The sequence below is a fragment of the Phasianus colchicus genome, chromosome 25 (genome assembly GCF_987193195.1).
Source record: "Phasianus colchicus chromosome 25, bPhaCol1.hap1.1, whole genome shotgun sequence".
Classification (NCBI taxonomy): Eukaryota; Metazoa; Chordata; class Aves; order Galliformes; family Phasianidae; genus Phasianus; species Phasianus colchicus.
Window position 1 is genome coordinate 3,462,189 of NC_143460.1, and position 18,244 is coordinate 3,480,432.

General features: G+C 52.2%; 1 protein-coding gene across 3 annotated transcripts; it reads left to right on the forward strand.

The window, feature by feature from the left end:
• The first annotated feature begins 1,753 nt into the window (after nt 1-1,753).
• On the forward strand, nt 1,754-15,596 carry CD34 (CD34 molecule). Of its 3 annotated transcripts, XM_090124525.1 has the most exons (10): nt 1,759-2,112; nt 5,652-5,783; nt 6,325-6,638; nt 7,067-7,144; nt 9,110-9,257; nt 9,499-9,539; nt 10,193-10,357; nt 11,440-12,751; nt 13,979-14,021; nt 15,459-15,596. In XM_090124525.1, exons 1-8 carry the CDS (start codon nt 2,034-2,036, stop codon nt 11,581-11,583), a joined length of 1,101 nt encoding a protein of 366 aa, XP_089980651.1. In that variant the 5' UTR covers nt 1,759-2,033; the 3' UTR covers nt 11,584-12,751; nt 13,979-14,021; nt 15,459-15,596. The 3 variants fall into 3 exon arrangements, with proteins under 3 accessions (XP_089980652.1, XP_089980651.1, XP_031461889.2); XM_031606029.2 differs by having other exon boundaries at nt 11,440-14,021; XM_090124526.1 differs by lacking the exons at nt 13,979-14,021; nt 15,459-15,596 and having other exon boundaries at nt 1,754-2,112; nt 10,193-10,427; nt 11,440-11,575.
• The last annotated feature ends 2,648 nt before the right edge of the window (nt 15,597-18,244 follow it).

Consider the following 18,244-nt stretch of genomic DNA (forward strand, 5'->3'; position numbering starts at 1 on the left):
TTTTAGTTTGTTTGTGAAAGGTGAGACATGACTGGCAGCCAGACCCGGATGATGCTGCTGGTCCCTTCCATGCAGCAGCCGGGGCAGAGTGAGAATGGCAGGAAATGGGGCCAGCGGATGGGAGAGCCGTGTAGGACAGGAAGGGACATTATGGGCTGGGGCTGTGGGGCTGAGATCTGTGGGGTTGGGGTCTGTAGGGCTGCAAGATGAGATAGGAGGGGTTGGAGGCATCCGCATCATGGCCAAAGCCATTGCAGAACTGCATTAAATTCTGTTCAACTGTTTCACTCCGCAGAATGGAAAGTTGTTGGTTCGTTTTGTTCTGTCCCTGTGGTTCAGCTTTATATCAGTGCTCAGATAAACCATTGCACTGAGTATTCCCAAGCCCCAGTCCTACTGAGGCTGTTCCCAACGCTTTGCTGTGCGGTGGCACTTTGGTTCTCACCAGTGGTCTTTGGTCTTCCCAGGAGCTGAAACATGAGAATTTCAGTTTTTGTTTCCAATTGTGCTATGCAAACCAAATCCTCACTTCAATAAGGCAGAAATGAAAACATTTTCCTATTATTTAAATTGGACCCTTGCCTCTATCTACTTATTTCATCTTTCCAATGTATTTTCTGAGCTGATATGCATGCAGACCTGTGTTTGCGCTGAGTCTTGCATTTACCAAAGCATCTGTGTGTTACGGGGGGGAAAAAAGAGCAAATGCTGGGTGCAGAGCTGCACTATATCCATGCTTAGGTTTTACAGATCACACTTTACCGGGATATTTCATTCTCAATGAAACATAATTCTATCATCCAATACAAAGAAAAAGTCTAAAAGCACGATAGAAATCTTTATATAGAGGCTGGAGCACATTTTTTAGCTACAGATGTTTCCTTCCAAGAGACTTTTTCCTGTCCTAAGCCAAAAACAAAAGCTGCTGGAATTTTGTCACACCACCAAACGCGTACCGTGGAAATGCTGTCTGGGGATCTCTTTGTACATAACGCAACTAATTCTTTTTTTTCCTTCCCTTTGATCCCTTTGCAGACTGGAGCCATGTGGCTGTAGAGGTGCAACGGGACATCCACAAAATTCAGTCTATCCACTGAATGCTTCCTTGCCCGTGGTTTTCATGGCCACCTTATTTTTGTTTCCTGGTAACCATGACTTTTCCAGTGATGGTATCAATCAGTCAGACCAGGAAAGGAAGAATTCTGACTTAACTGGGGTTTGGTTTCTCCAATGGCCATAGCTATGCCGCTTCCACATGGTCACCTTCAGCCTGGGAGTAAGAGTGGGGTCGGTGTTTCTACACTGCTATCAATGTTTCTATAGGGTGTCATTAATGGAAATCAGCTCCACAGAGGTACTTCTTCATCTCAAGTCCCTTTTCTGCTCCAGGCTTTAAGCAGAAGGTTTTGCCTGTGAATTCTGCTCTCTCGTAGACCTCCCCTAAATCTCATTCAGCTCTCAGTTTGACCAGAGTCAATTTAGTGAAGATAATGGAATTACCTCTCTTCAGGTCAGTGATGATTTCGCATCCTTGAATTCCTTGCTAAATTTGCTGAGAAAATCTCAGCTTCAAGAGCCATTTTTCAGCATTCCCATTTCCCAGGGGTTCCCCATACCCACCAGGGGTGGATTTGGGTGGATTTGGAGCAGCTCTGCTGGGCTGGAGCCCCTTTGTGCGGGGCAGCAGCTCTCAGGAAAGGGTTAAAACAGTGAGGGCCGTGGGCTCCTTTGCTGGGGGAGATTTGTTCCGTCTGTTTGTTTGTTTGGAAGTGCTGGCAGGAAAGCAGGGAGGAGAAAATTACCTAAGTGATAGCGAGGTTGCCATGAACTCTATAAAACCGTGGGATCGAATCAGGCAAACTCCACCTCGCCGTCTTGAACCAATGCACAACTCCTGACTTGAAACCCACCCCAGCACCGAGTGAGCTCAGGGACTTGAACTCCAACCAAGCACATGAGCTCAGCAGTGCTGCAGAGCTGAACCCACGAGCGGTCCCAGCAGCACCCAGCCTTACGGGGAGCCCCGAGTAGGAATGCTGTGCTGGGAAAGCGTGTGCATGATGAAGTGGAGGCAGCTTTTCTGGATCGTGTTCTGCCTTGTGAAGTTGTCTGGTGAGTGCGGGCTGCAGAAGAGATCAGGGATGCAGCTGCTGGGAAATGGAACAGCGTGGGAATAATGCATGGGGCAACTGCTTTGTGTCTTTGGAAAGGGTGGGGAATGCGTTTTGTTGGGTATGGAGTGGGAGCGCAGCAGATTGCAATTGCACATAAAGAGCACCTGACTGATGTTCTGCAGAGCAGCGCTGCACTGAGCACCCTGCCCGACACACGAGGTGCTGCAAACAGAATGCTGCTGGGCTGGGAAGGACAGCAATTGAGAAGGGAGAGCTCCCTAACGGGAGGTGTGTTGCAGATGACACAGGGTGCAGATGCAGCATGCAAAGCTGCAGGGTGCACCCACAGCTCGGGACACCCCTCGCTCTGCAGCGGTGTAAATCTGTTTTGTGGCAGGGACTGAACATTTTGTGAAAATCAGATGGGTCTTAAGTATTAAACTCTCCTATTCCAGTTCTTCAAAGTAGTCGTCATCTGAATATTCATATATATATGAATAAAGGGTTATTCTATATGGAAATATTATCATTTTTGTCCCAAGCCCAACAACCACAAAGTAATAAAGAAGTGAAGCAGCGCTCCGTGTGGGCGCAGAGTGCTGGGACAGCAGCCAGGGACCCGCGGGTGTCATCAGATGCAATTTCTCCCAACTCCTGCCAAAGTGAGGGACTGCCTCTGTTGAAGGAATTTGCTGTGTTTTGCTCTTCTGTTCCACGGCGCTCCTTTCCTTTTGCTGCTGGGGTGGATTTCTCACCCCGGGAGCTGCGCTGCCCTGCATGCTGTGTTCATGGCACAGAACGGAGCCTCGCAGGTGGGGTGAGCTCTGGGCTTCTGGCCATGCTCAGCTCCACACCTGTTTGGGACAGAGGAGCTGTGCTTTGGATGCTCCCAATGCAAGCACTGCTGGCCCATGTCATGTTCAGTCTTTTCTGCCAAGCTCGATTTTGTGTCTTAAATTTCGTGTTTTTGGGAAGCGTTCTTTCTTTATTAATTGTTCTCCTGCAAGATCCAGAAAATCTCCACAAATCAGCGATGCAAAGGAGGTTTCCAATGTCCACGTGCAGCCTCTGGTGCCCTGAGCCCATAGCCACGATGGAGCGCTCCCGCAGCCCCACACCCATATCCTGTGCAAGGAGGGAGGGGGAAGGGCAGGGATTTTATCAGATATTTCCAGAGGGAAGAGGGCTCCACCCGCCCCAGTTCCTGCCACATGGCCGGGAGCAGCACGGCTGGGAATGTGTGAGTAATGCAGGATGGAGCTCCGCATTGCAATCCCAGAGCTGTGGGTCCCAAGGCTCACGGGAGGTGTAATTAAAGTCCAGGGAATCCCTCTGGGCTGCACCTTCTGCCTTGCAGGGCTGCAGGCACAGGGCAGAAAGCACTGTGATCCACGACTGTGAGCGCAAAGCAAGGAGGTTATTTTTTTCTTCATGTTTCCTGAGCTTTTGGCGTTGTGGAGTTTTGCTTTCTGTTGGACCTGGTTTAGCAAAGCTGCTAAAAACGTGCGTGCAATAAATGGCCTCTTCAGGGTGGACCCTCCAGCTCACGTTCGGATGGTTATTTGTCTCATGAGTTGCAGTGTTGCAGAAAACTTCACCGTGGTTTCTGTAGAAGCAGCTGCATGTGCCACAATGGAGGGAGGAAGAAAGCAGTGCTGTGTGATGCATCTTCTTGCAAACTGCACCCAGCAGTAACCCAGGCTTCAATTTGTGACATTCGGCGGTGAAAAGTCTTTGATCAGAAATACCTCTGGTGCTGTGCAGACATCTGGAACAGTTCACAGGTGCTGGGGTGGCTGTGGTGCTTTGGGAGGTCGCCTCAGTTCCAGTGACGTAAAGTTTCCGGCTGACTGCCATGCAAACACAGAGCTGTATGCAAAGCCTGGCTTTAACTTTGCACTACTTCAGTTCTGGGCACAGGCTCGCACCTCCTGGTTTTGATTTGGTAAAATTCTTCAGAAAAACTCAGGGAGGGGATTGGCTGCAACTGCTAGGGAGGGGAGAGACCTTCCCTGAGAGCAGAGCCCAACTCTGGCCCTGACCACCTGCAGCCACCCCAGCAGAGCCCCCAGCAGCTGCAGCGTTGCTCCTGAGCAGCCCCACAGGGACTTCTGAGCAGCAGCACAGCCTTCAACCAACAACCCAGGTCCTCTGGGCCTCCTCCAGCCAAGTGCTGATAGCTTGAGTTAGGAGAAGTTCTGCCAGGACGATGCTGATGTGCACAGCACTGAAATGCACAGCACTGAAATGCACAGAATGCACAGCACCCAAACGCACAGCACTGAAATGCACAGCACCCAAATGCACTGTGCTGAAATGCACAGCACCCAAACGCACAGCACTGAAATGCACAGCATCCTAATGCACTGTGCTGTAATGCACAGCACCCAAATGCACAGCAATGAAATGCACAGCATCCTAATGCACTGTGCTGAAATGCACAGCACCCAAATGCACAGCAATGAAATGCACAGCACCCAAATGCACTGTGCTAAAATGCACAGCAACCAAGCGCACAGCATCCTAATGCACAGCACTGAAAAGCACAGCGTTGAAATGCACAGCACCCGAATGCACAGCACTGAAATGCATAGCGCTGAAATACACAGCATCCCAAAGCACAGCACCCCAACACACAGCACCCCAATGCAAAGCACCCCAGTGCAAAGCCACCCCAAGGCACAGCACCCCGAGGCATGCTAAGGGCGCAGTGCACACCCAGCCCCACTGCTGGCATTGCTCAGCCCGTGTCAGCACTGCTCCCTGTGGAAGCACTGCTGGGAAGGGTGAGGTAAGGCTCCTTGGAGCTGTGCTGGGCAGAAACACAAACGAAACAACGTATTTTACATTAGTTTGTCTTTAGTGTCTGGGTAAGAGTCTTAAACAGCAACAGCCCCGCAGGAGACACTGAAGCAGCTTGCAAAAGTGGAAATAGGAATGTAAAAGGTTAAGAGATGGGAAGAAATGTGTTTTCACTGACTCATGAAGTTCACAGCAGAAAGGAAAGCTGGAAGTGTCATCTCTGGAACACACCAGGAAGCAATATATAAACTTTAAGTTAGAGCAACGAGCGACTCCCCAAACATTCTGCTTTACCTCCAAAGATGTTTTTGCTCATGAGTCAGAGCCTGAGCCGCAGCCAATGGGAATGTTTCTGTTTACTTTGACACGCTGCCTGCGGCTGCACATCCAACTTTTGTTTCCCGAGGCACACACAGATCTCTTCCAAGGCCTCAGTCTCCCCTCCAAGGATTATCGACTCAAGCTGCTCCACAATCCGGCTTTGTGCAGCGCTCTGATGGAGCTCAGGGTGTGCAGGATGAGGGCAGAACTGGGCCCGTCCTCAGTGCTCCCAGAGCTTTGGTGCTCGCGGAGCCTTTGATGCACTCCCAGCTGTTTGCTCTCTGGACCCATGTGAGCTCAAGGCCAACTTGGGGCAAGAAGAAAGCAAAGTTGTGAGCTCAACCTCCACATGCAGCAGTGGGACAGGGGTGGATGGGGGCCTGGCTGCAGCCCCTAATGCTTCTTCTCCCCCAGGTACCACTGCTGACAGCCCCACAGACAGCTTAACTGCTGTGACCTCGTCCGTGGCAACAGCACAGAGCAGCACTGGCAGCGTGGCACCCACCGGCAGCATCGGCAGCACGGCAGCGACACAGGACAGCCCTGGTAATCACTGTGTTGTTAATCAGATTTATTCAGTGCGTGGGTACAATGTGCCCTTAGAAACCCAGCGGTCAGAGGATGGGCTGTGCTCTCAGAAAAAAAGAACCCACTGGGAAAACTCATTGCTTTATTCCTGTGCAGCCATCAGAGCCAAGCAGCACCGCTCTGGCTGCCTGCAGGCCTGGTGGCTCAGCCCCATCCTCTCCATCAAATAGATAAGAGGGGATGGGGACGATGGCCTCATTAACTTTTTACCCCAACTCTCTGATGGCTCCAGATCAAGGGGGGAGGTCGGCCACTGCACCCTGGTCGTGTTGCAGTGCGTGCCCGGGAACTGAGCCCATTGTGCACAGATTATGGAGCTCATGTAACAATTAGGCAACCTAAGCAAGCCTAATGCATTTCTTACACAGCCAACACCGCGTTCTGATGCTGCTGGCTATGACAAATCAATATCGTACTTCAGTCAGCGCGATGCCACGCGCTGATTGCAGAGGACTTAAGCTTCTCCATGCATCTTTCTCACTGCATTTCTTCCAAACAGCACCCACTGCTCAACCCACATCAGGCATCCCCAGCTCCCCAGGACCCAGCAGTGAGCACAGCCTCCTATCCAGCGCCCATCCCAGCACCCAGAGCAGCACTCAGACCAGCCAGACCCCCACACCACTGCTGGACAACCATCCAGAGGACACAAGCAGTGGGGCATCCACCACGCTGAGCCCAACACTGCACCCCAAAACGACAGAAGCTGCACACCCATCTGCATCAACGCTGCTCAGCTCCACGGCCACCCCCAGACTGACGGCGGTCTCGGAGGCCACCACACAGCTGCACACATCTGGTGGTGTCAGCAAGGTGAGAGGAGGGGGGTGGGGCTGAACATTGGTGATCCCATGCAGTGGGGAGAGTGGGTGGCTTTGCATCAGGGCTGTGAGCAATTACAGAGGGTGTCTTGCTCCCAGCCCTGTCTGGGTCAGCACTGTGGCCTTCATGGGTAGGGAGGGATGAACAAAGCTGGTGATGCAGTGCATGCACCTTGGCCAGGACGAGTAAGCAAAGCACGGGTGCTGCAGAGCCCTGCAAATTGCTCCCACGCCTGCAGCCCTGCTACATAGGGCAACCCGGGAACCTTCAGCACTGTGCTGTGAGCTGCTGAGCAGAGGAAATCACACAAGCATTCTGGAGGGGTCTTCTGCTTTGTCAAAATCATCCAGCTGTGCATTTTGGACAACACACACTACTCCAGTGGTTCGCTAATCCCAGCACTGCTTTCTGACTTGCAGCCCATCACGTGCCACAACATCAAAGAAGTGAGCGACAGCGCAGCCCTCTGCCTGCGGCTCAACGAGTCCCACACCTGTGTGAGTGGCTGCCCTACATTTGCAATGGGGAGGCACATGGGAGGTGGGGGGGCAGCAGGGGTGGGTTTTGCATCACTAGAAGTCTGGAGGAGATGGGGTCACTGTACTGGGGGTGGGTTTGGGGTGGAGAGCTTTGCACTTTCATCCCTGAGGGAAAGCATTAGGGTTGTGCCAAATAAAAGGGGAGGATGGCTGCAGCAGCCCCTGGAGGATCCCAAAGGGATCCCAATGGAATCCAGCTTTCTGGTTGCATAAATCCTCCTTTTTCCTCATGAAGCTCTGGGGTCTGTTTGGCTTCTGAAATCTCTCCCACCACATTGAACAGGAAACTGCCTTTATTGTTCTCCTTCCTCTCCTCTGTTGGGAACACAGTCGCCTTTTCTTGTCTTGCCAGCAGCCCAGGGAAGGAGCCTGGGGGCAGAGCTGTGTCCCTGTCCGTGCTGACTCCCAGAGGAATCCCAGGCACTCCGTAACAGCCCTCGGCTTTTTGCACCAAAACCATTTATAGGAGCAAGGAAGGGGCAGCTGTGATGCTGCTGTGAGTGGGAGCAGATGTGCCCTCCGTGCAGGAGCTGCAGGAGAGCCCAACAGGGGCAGGACCTTATGGGACAGAGACTTGGCAGCGCCCTGGGTACAAATGACAACGATGAGTCTTATTTTGCTGGTCAGCCATGCTGTGACCACTCTGGGTGGGTGAATTCCTGCTTGGATTCCCTTTGTAAATTGCCTGTTAAATGGCATTTAGGGTTGCCAGTGTTTATGGTGGCGGTGGTTTGCCAGGGTTGGTATGGAAGCTCCCGGGCTCAGCTGCCATCTAGTGGCACCAGTCCTCCTGGCATTTGCATGGGTTGCACGACTATGGATGGTATAGCATGCAGGATGTCCTATAGGGCCATAGCAAAGTGCTATGTGCTCCAAACTGCTTGGCCGTGGTGGTGGGTGCTGCAGCTGGGAACTGATAGGAGCTGCCGAGAAGGGGCAGATCAGAGGGAACGGCCTTGTGTCCTTCCTGCTGACTTTTCCCAAAGCAAATGAGCAATGAGCTGGCACCCAGCTCTGCTAATTGCAAAGGGAAACTCTGATACGTGGATGAGTTCTTTCCACAGCGGAGAAAGGAAAGTACACACTTGGGCCTCTTGTTCCATCTTGGCCTTCCTTGTCCCCACGCCAAGCTCTTTAGAGACAGCTGAAACTGATTTGTTTGTTATTCTGCAGTGGATGGATCTCTGCATTTTTGTTTGCTCAGTGCCTGTTGGTGTGGGACTCCAGGGGAAGGCAGGCGGCGTGGAGCTGTGTGTGGGACAGAGGGGCTGCGATTGTGGCCCAGTGGGATGGGATGGGATGGGATGGGATGGGATGGGATGGGATGGGATGGGATGGGATGGGATGGGATGGGATGGGATGGGATAGGATAGGATAGGATAGGATAGGATAGGATAGGATAGGATAGGATAGGATAGGATAGGATAGGATAGGATAGGATAGGATAGAGTGAGATAGGATGGGATGGGGCATGGGGTCAGTGGCTCTGCTGGCAGACAGCATCTGGAAATAGCTGCAAGGAGAAGGACAGTCCTGTCCCATACATTCCCTGCCCATGGGAGGGAAAGGCTGCAGTTCTCCTCTTCCTCTTCCACCCAAGCACTGGTTCAGCTCTAAGAAGTGTGAAATGTGTGTTTTGTTGCCTGGCCTTTGATCAGCAACCTAGAGAAAACACTGAAGACATTTCCTAAACAGGAAGGCAAAATGCTTCTTTGTTATTTCCCCTCCCTCTCAGCTCCTGCCTGGGATCCTGAAACAATGGAGCTCTTCAGGCTGCTTGCTCCGTCCAGAGATTGGAGGGACTTGCCATGCCACTCAGAACCTAAATTTAGCTTTGTTTAAATGTCACTTCCAAGAGTTCCTATGAATATCTTAATTTCATTTATCCTTGGTTTCACGGCCCTTTGTTTGAAAACCTTGCAGAAACATTTTTTGGATACGAAGGGCTCAGATTTATGGAGTGCAATCTGTGAAGAGGATGCTCACCGTGTGCCCCCACCCTGCCAGATCAAACTCGCCACGTCTGAGGTGGACCAGGAGTGCCTGCTGCTCGTCCTCGATGGGAACACAGGTCAGGAGCTGAGCCCCAGCCATCACCACGCCTCAGGCCCCAGAGAGGGGCTGGGGAGGTCTCTGTAGGGCACGGATTCTCACTTGCAGCTTGGGAGGAGCTCTTTCTTCTGGGGTTTTGCTTCAGCCATGGCGTTGCACCTGGAGGGGTGAAGGGGTTGGTGGCTCCTGGGCTCCTCGTGCTGAGGTTAACTGCAATGTGACGCTCATTGTAATGCACTTCTCCTGTTTAACAATTGCAGATCCTGCTATGGATGTGCTCCGGGAGTCTCACTGGGAAAAGGTAAATGCCCAGAGAGGTCGGGCCCTGGGAGTGGGGTGTAGGCAGCTCAGTGTCAGGATGGTCTCAATGCCTGGAGTGCATTGCTGTGCCAGGCAGCAGTGAGCCCAAAATCACCACAACGGTGCCCCAGGATCCTCGATGCAAGCACTGAAGGTAGAATTGCTTGGAATAGTCACTGTAAAATTGGGTAGTATCCTCTTTAAAAAGGGCTAGATCCCAACAATAACTCTTAGGATGTAATTGGAACTCCACATCTTCAAAGCATTGCGTGATGTTAATTAATTCCTGCTCTCAGCACTGCAGTGAGGCTGCTGCCGGCTCGTAAAGCCGAGCTCCAGGTGTCCAAATAAAGGCAGCCAGCAGAGCTGCAGCAGCTCACAGAGATACTCCATCATGCAGATGCATGCTCTAAATCTCAGGTTTGGGGTAGCAAACCTCACCGTGCAGCAGCAGATACTGCACTGTGAGCAAAGCACAGAGCTCGGGCAGGACAGCCCAGCCCTGTTTGTGTGCATCTCCAGCCCAGCCCTGTTTGTGTGCATCTCCCAAGGAGGTGAAGAGCAGCTTTGTTTGAAAGCTGCAGAGCAGACGCACACGTTTCCTGTTTGCAAGGCTCTTGGCTCTCTTTGGCAGTCTTCTTTTTTTTTTTTCAGTTCGGAATCAAATCCCTCGAACGGGGCAGCGTGCGGAGCCATCAGGACTTTTCTCGGAAGACACTGACGGCTTTGGTCACCTCCGGGCTCCTGCTGGCAGCTCTGGGCACGGCTGGGTACTTCCTGATGCGGCGGCGGAGCTGGAGCCCTGCGGGACAGAGGCTGGTCAGTGCCTACAGGTGGCAAAGCGCCCGGTAGCCAGGAGCCGGCGCCCCACCGCCCATTTACTGATGCTGTAAGAAAGGCTCTTCCTCCCCTCGCTTAATAAAACGTATCAAGAAAGAAAGAAGAAATGCTCCTATGTCCGTGTTACACCCTGAGCGCTCAGAACTCCTTTGCCATGAATTTCAGGGCCTGTCCTATCATTGCTTATGGGTGGTGCTGCAGCCATTGGAGTGCTTCGTTGCCAGAACTGTCTCACATCAGATGTGCAGCTGTGCAAGAGGCAGCTGGAGCCCAGCACTGCTGGGTGCAGCTCTGGATGGTGGCAATGGGGCCAGCAGCACATGGTGGGAGCTGCTGGTGTAGATGCTGAACAGCGTCACACCACTTTGCCATGAGTAGCACAAACCTCACTGCCACAGATATGGGGTGAGGAATGAACAGAGATCAGAGGATGCACAATGCTGTGCCCACGCTCTGCTCTCCTCTGCTGCTGGCTGCAATCTCTGCCCACAGCCCAGGGTCACCAGGTCCTGCTGAACACCAAAGGATCTATTGCATCCCTATGGGACCTGCTGCATCCCTATGGAAACTGATGCATTATGGGCACATGGAGTGAGTATGCCTGAGTAAGAGATGATGGCAGCTCCGTGCAGCAGTATCAGTAAAGAGCACAGAGCATAGCTGTGTATGGGCAGGCCCATATGCATCTCCATGCTGTGCAGTGTTGAGCTGCTGGTGTGTTGCTGCAAGGGATAGGGGAAGAGAAATAGGAAACCCCCATAGCTGTCATTCCATGGTGGTTCTTCTTGGCCAAGGGGCACTTGGCAGAGCCACTCAGTGCTGGGGCAGCTCTGCCAACCCAAGGTGGGTAATCCAACAGCACCCACCTGACAGCTCCTCTTTTCAGGTCCCAGAGGACAAGCACAGCTCCTGGCTGCCAGCAGGGCTCCATGTCCACATGGCTCTGTTAGCGGGTGCCAGTCCCGTGCCCACAGGATGCCACCCACCCTCTGCTTGGTGGCAGAGCCACCCACCGCTAGCCTTCCCCTCCCTAACACCACCTCTCCTCTTGCTGTCTGCAGGATGAAGACCACTACGACCTGGAGACTGGCAGCCAGGGCAGACCTGCATCGCAGGAGAAGCCGAGCGCCAATGGGGCGCAGGAGAACGGCGCATCCCGCAACGGCCGCGGCACCGCGCAGAGCCTGGCCGACACCTCCATGTGACCCCACGGAGTGCACGAGTGCCTCACACTGAACTTTTCCATCCTTTTTTATATTCTTTTTCTCGTTTCTGTGAAGAACTTCACCGTCGCCCCAAAGCGCGTTGCGCTCCAGCGCTGCTTGGGGCCGTTTCTCTGCTCTCCCTCCTTCTTCCAATGACCACACAGGGAACTTCTTTACTGCCATCCTCTGCTTTTGTTGTTAAAAGCACACGGTGAGAAATGCAGCTGAGCAGAGGAGGCTGAAGCCACGGTCCAAGTTGCAGCTGTGATCTGAGCACCAGCAGCCCCAGGATTTGGTGGTACCGTGATTTAAATAGTTAGATTGGGATTCCAGTGACACGAACCTTTCAGGTTTCAGGGAATGATGTTTTTTTATCTCGTCTTTAAGCACACGACGTCTTCCTCCTTTAAGAGCATGGGGTGTTTAATCCCCTCCTCGCCCTTTGTGCCATCTTCGTCTCTTAGAATGTACTGAAGCTCCGTGTAACACTTCCCACGTGGCATTGAAGGCTGAAATACAAACAGACCTTGAGCTCTGCTGACCCCACCGGGGTGCAGGTAGATGTTTTAGGGTGATGTCTCACCCATCTCCCAGCTTGGAGATGGCATTAACACCACAGTAGTGATCCATCATCGTGTGGTCCCATCACCCAACCCCACAAAATGGAGCTTTGGCCTCCATAGGATTTTGGGAACAGAAGATGCCAAAGGGCTCCTGGTCAGACATCTGCTGGACTCTATGATGGACGTTTCCATTCAGACAAAAACAAAGTATTTTTACTTTACAGTAACAAAAAGCCAATGCTGAAAAGCCAATAGCAGGAGCAAACCGAGCGCCATTCCCCTGTGAACTGCTTCTCCCAGCCCTCATTTTAATCATCTCAGTGAAAAAAAAAGAGAAAAAAGAAGCATTACAAATGAATGTCCTCAGAGCTGCCGCGTGTTCATCCCGCTGGGACGTGGGGCTCAGGACCACACCTCAGTGAGCCCTTGTTTTGCAGCACAACGTGATGACTCAAAGCTGTCCGACACGTCTGCTGGACCGAGTGACGTGCATCAAGTTATTAAACAGCGTTTGTTTGATTTGCTGATGTTTACCATGTGCTGCTAATTCCTGGAGAAATAAACGAGGCTGCTGGCTGATGGCTGGGGGCTGTGCTGACAGCAGGGTGTGTGCGTGCATGCAGGAGGAAGAAGGCTTCCTCTATGCACCCAAGTAATGGTGTTGGAACTGCACTGATTGCCTCTGCCTGAGCAATGGGGCAGAGCTGCAGGGCATGGATGTGGGTGGGTGCCCACAGGTATCCATACCCACACCCATATCTCCACATCCATGGGTATGGATAGCATGGGGTCTCTGGGTAGAGGATGAAGATCTCGCTCCTCCCTGTGCACTGCTGGAATAGTCCAGTAAAAGCAGTGGTTATTTTGGCTGCTGTGTTTTTCAGTGCATACATTGCTCAGAGATTTGGATTCCATAGCATCTGAATGGTGCTGCCCTGGGTGTGGGCTCAACTGTTTCTGTCTCTCCCAGATCCAGGGGAGCACTGACCTGCAGTGCCAATGGGTCGGGGAGGCTGAGCTGGGGTCCCCCAGCAGAAAGCATGGACTCAGGTGGGGCTCACTTAGATCCCAGCTCACTGCAGCTCCTTCCACGTATTAACACTGAATGCTTGTCGCTGCTGTGCAGGAGTTGCCCTCAAAAACCCATGAGTTGGACCGGGGCTCTACTGGAGGCAATCCCAGCAGCACAGTATGGAGGTGGGGGGAGGTCCTTCCTGGTGTATTTTCTGTTTCCTTTTGGCAGCTGCTTATCTAATCAGTACTATCTGCTGCATCAGAAAGGAGAGATCTAATCAAAGCTCAGGTGCATTTTTCACAGCTCTGGGTACGTCCTACAGCCAAACTGAGACAACAACAAAACCAGCCATCAGCTGCTGGGGCAGAACAAAAGGCTACACAGGAACATCCTGGTGGGCACAGAGCCGAGCAGGGCTGTAGGACTGCAGGGCTGCGGAAGGGGCTGTGGGCGGCCCAGCCAAGGCAAAGGGGCTGCTGTTGTTCCTTCCTTATCAGACCCCTCACGTCCCTTCCTAGTGGACTTTGCTGGGACTGTGGTTTTTCTTCTGCTCACCCAGTGCTGGCACAGCCATTGAGTGTTACATCTGTGCATCAGCCCGGAGCAGAACGGAGCCCTGGTGCCATGCAGGCTGCCCCAGACCCTTCCCCAAGCTGAAAGCAGAGACTTTGTTCAGCAATGAGAGATACTTTTGTGTCTGAGCTGCCACGCAGTGTTACTGTGAGCTTCAGGTTTGCTCAGTGCATTGCTGAAGCCAATCAAATTCATCAGAGCAAGCAAGTTTTAATTAAGTCTTATTAACTACTTCTCTCGGCAGATCTTCCGTGGAGTGCATAGCAAAACCAGCACGACCTTGCCAGGTGAGCCCTGCACAGCAGAACAGCCCATCCCACATCAGGGGAGAGCAGCTCCCCACTCTGCTTTCTGTGTCCTCATCCTTTTTCCATTGATTTGGTGCAGAGCCCCCCAGCAATAGGACCTGCCCTACACGAGCAGCCCTGTCCCACCTGCAGCCCCAGCTCCGCTCCTGCTGCTCCTTGTGCTCCCCCAGGGCACCCACCCTTTCTGGGTACTAAAATTCCAGCTCAGTCCCTAACCCTAACTCTGCCCCATTGCACTGTGACAGCCACCAAAAGCAAAGCCACATCCTGCTGAAACCAGGGGCACCAAGAGGCGCTGCAGTGCTGTTTGCAGGATGCAGAAGTACCACTTTTATGTTGGATTTTCACACGTGTGTGTGTAGCAGAGATGTTAAGTCATGGCCTGAAGCAGTGATTGAGCACCTGGTGGGGAGGCAGGGCTAATCCAGGGAAGCTCAGGTGCAAGCAGTGTACCTGAGTGGAAGGGGCAGAGTCAGGATTCATCCCTTCTCACACCTCATTTAAGGGTTGGAGTGGAGCTGAGGGCATCTCTTGCTGGGGATCTCTGTTTGCTTGTGGCTTTCTAAAGATAGGCAGCTCTTTTCCTTCATTTCTGCCTCTGTGGCTGCTGTATTTAGGCTCGTTCTCATTTGCTGTAGCTGTATCCTTTCACCCTGCTATTATCATGGCACTTTCTATCCCATTACAGTACGTAAGCAGCAGCGCAGGCTGCAGCCCTACGGACCAGCATTGCTGTGCTCTGTTCCCAGCAGCACCGGGTGCTCAGGCTGTGCTCTGAGGTTCCTGCACCACTTAGAAACTGCAATAGCCATAGCCTGGGGTATATACATACATACGTATAGCAATGCTGCTATCTGCTGGCTGTGCTCTGCTAGAACAGTGGGACTGGCACCCGGGTAGCTGCGAGCGCTGCTGCCCGTCAGTTCCTGCGTCTTGCATAAGGCAGACCACATCCCTGGGGTGTTTATTTTTAGCTTGTGTATTTTTTTTATTCCTGTAATTTAAATAATGCATTACCTACCCTAAGTTCTTTATTTGCTATTTCTGCTTCTTTTACTCATGATTTCTTTTTTTTTAATCTTCATGTTTGCATCTTCCTTCTTTCCTTATCTACCGCCTGCCCCAGAGGCTCTCTGCTGCTTTGGCAACGTGCTAACATGTTTGGGAACGATAAGACATCTAATTAATAGTTTAATTAGCAGTACAAGGTCCTAATAGCTTATTAAAGGAAAATCATTCAGAAAATTCTTTTCCTTTTCTCGCGTTGGTTCCATACCCTTTATGAGCACATGATAAAAGGCTTTTGAATGGTGCTTGGAATGTAGCAGGGGAAGTGGATGCGTGATTTCATGGGGGATTTTACACCACTAATACTATTATATTTTTTTTTTTTCTTGTTTAAAAACAATTTAACAGCTTAGCAGAACCGTAAGGGAACAACACTGCTGTGGCGTGGCCGGTGGTCCTGGAGGAGGAGTGATGCACCGCAGCCCTCCTCACCGCATGTAAACACAACCTGGATTTATCAGAGCCGAATGGGTTTGTTGGGTGGGAGTCTTGGCTGACCACGTCCACGCAGCGCTGAGACCCCCCGGCTCCTCTCCCTTCCCCTCCCAGCCCGCAGGCTGCAGCAGGAGCCGCGGAGTCGCTCTGCTCGGATTCCAGAGGCTGCGGTGTTTTTCCTCTGACCCATACAAAGATTTCTTTCTAAATTTATCTCGGTGCTCATCGCAGTCCCACTTAGCAGCAGATTACGAGGCCGGGCCAATTCAAATGAGGGCAGGGGAGCCTGGATCGTGGCATAGCCTTGACGTAGGGCGGGCTGGCAGCACGCAGAGCTGGACTCAGTGCTGCCTACCCGCACCGTGGCTGCATCCAGGGGCTCTGCTCTCTCCTCCATCCTACGGGGCAGTTCCAGCATGCTGCTGCTCCTGCATGGATTGCAGCACAAAGCAGGCTGCAGCTGGGTGTGCTGCATGTGAGTGTGTTGTACCCCAAGAAGCCAAGCATCCTTTGGTTCCCCCCCATGTCACAGCTGCACGTGGCAGCACTGCACCCCTGCCCACCTCAGCTGCGGGGTGCAGAGCCCACCACGCTGAGGATGCAGGGGATGCAGTATGGATTAAACCATCCCAGCAGAACGCACGGGTGCTGCTAATGCTGTCTGCACTCTTTGCGTTCAGCAGTGCAGCCCCGTGCAGGGAGTACGTTCCGTTTGGAATTACAGAGGGATATTATGCAGTTACAAGGATGGCATAACTGAGAGAATGCTCCGCTCGTGCAATTTCCTTATGTGCTGTCAGCAAATCACTTCGTCTGTGCTGTGCCAAGTTTCCCATCCATTAAATGGGGGAAGATTTTTCCTCTGCTTCCTAAGGAGGAGTGGAGCAGCACCTTCGATGGCTGCGGGCGCAGGAAGGTGCCACGGCGACGCGCAGTGACACGAAGAGCCGCAAAGAGCGAGCAAGGATTGTAGCCCTGTAGCACCGACCTTCGGAACCGGATCCCTGCTCCTCATCTCCCGGTGCTTTTATTTGATTTTTTTTCTTTTTTAATTGCAGAAGATCTCCAGATAGGTTCATCTCTTTCGTTCAGGATTTAAAAAGATCTCCCAGGTCCGGACGTCCTGAGAGAAAGGAGAGGAAAAAGCTGAGCGGGACGCACCGATGGATCCCGAGCTCTTCCTTCGCCCGTCCGCCGCCCCCTTCCCGACCCCCCCATGGGCTGTGGGGGCACGGCCTCCTGGGACGTGTAGGCAGAGCGGGGTGACCTTGTGGTGCGATGCGGGGGGGGGGGAACGGCCACGGCTTCCGCCGCTCGGGAGCGCCGGGGGGGGACGCGCCGGGAACCGCTGGGATCTGAGCGCTCCGGGGCCGGGATGGGAGCATCCCCTGCGCATCCCATGGACCACCCCGCCCCTTAACACCCCCCCGGTGCAGGTGGGGGCACGGACAGAGCCCAGCCAGGCTGCTGGAGCTGGGAAATAAGAGATAGCAACAATATAAATTATAATTATGGAAGTAGTGAACTGTGGGGGGATATTTGTCCGAGTGGAACCTAATAATAATAATAATGGAGCATAACAATAACAAATGGGACGTAATAATAATTTAATTAATAATTCTTAATATATTGTAATAATATACGATGATCACTACTTCCCTGTGGGTAAGTGGGCCTGCTGCCCCATGGGATGCAGGCACACGAGGCTGCCCAGATGGGAAGCAGTTCCTTTACAGCTTTGTGTTTTCTCAGCCTTCCTTCCCAAGGACGGCTGTTCCATAAAGCCTTACAACTCCCGTGCGATGCATTGCCGTGTTCTTTATTGTTTTCCTCGCTCTCAGAACATCCGATGCCGTTTGTGTTTGTAGAGCCTTTTAATAGCGAGGTGGCAGAGACAAACCTGACTCGGTAAACTTGCCTTCCCCCCCTAAGGCAGCTGTAGCCCAGAGAAACAGAGCGAGAGCCGCAGCTCAGCCTGGGAGCAGCGCTGTTTACAATCCATCATTGTTAGTTAATTGCTGTTTGGTTAAATATTTACTTTGGATTAAGTTCTTTTGTGCTCTTTTCTTACGAAATAATAAGTAGGGGTGTATCTGCTGGGCTTCTTAGACGGCTTTTTTCGAGATAACTCAGCAGCAGAGAAACTTCATGAAGTTCTTCTCCATATTTTGTGCATTTGCCTTGTATTGCTGTGCTATCACCTGCAATGAGCCAAACTGAAGTAGTTGGGATATCAGGCCCATTCCTTCCTGCCCCATTTTCTGAAGCTATGCAAAGTTACAAGGCACATCCCAAAGGGCTGTGATGTTTCATGGGGTGACTGCAGACTTGATGTCAGGGCAGCTGAATCCCATGAGCATCCTCCTGGCTGCAGCTCTGCTCCCCACCTGCTCTGAGCCCTCAGGAGCAGCTGTTGGCTCCATGAGAGCCTTTTTTGGTGCAAGGCTGCAAACTTCTGTGTTCTGCAGCAGTGACCCAACCGTTATATAAACAAGGGTTTAATTTTGGAACTTTAATATTTAAGAGGCTTAAGTTTCCTTTTGCTCAGACTTGTTTTTGTGCACTGCTCCTTTGCAAAGCGCTTCTTACCTAAGTTATGGGTTGCTACATCACCCTGCAGATGTATTCATCGTCCATCTGAGTGAGGGTTTTACTCAGGGTCACTCCCTGCCCTAGCATTGCTCTGCCAGGACGGGGCA

Coding starts and splice junctions, on each gene's coding strand:
- CD34 (XM_031606029.2), top strand. CDS start 2,034: ATGCTGTGCTGGGAAAGCGTGTGCATGATGAAGTGGAGGCAGCTTTTC. Junction 9,258..9,498: donor CGTCCTCGATGGGAACACAG/GTCAGGAGCTGA, acceptor TAACAATTGCAG/ATCCTGCTATGGATGTGCTC. Junction 10,358..11,439: donor GCCCTGCGGGACAGAGGCTG/GTCAGTGCCTAC, acceptor TGCTGTCTGCAG/GATGAAGACCACTACGACCT.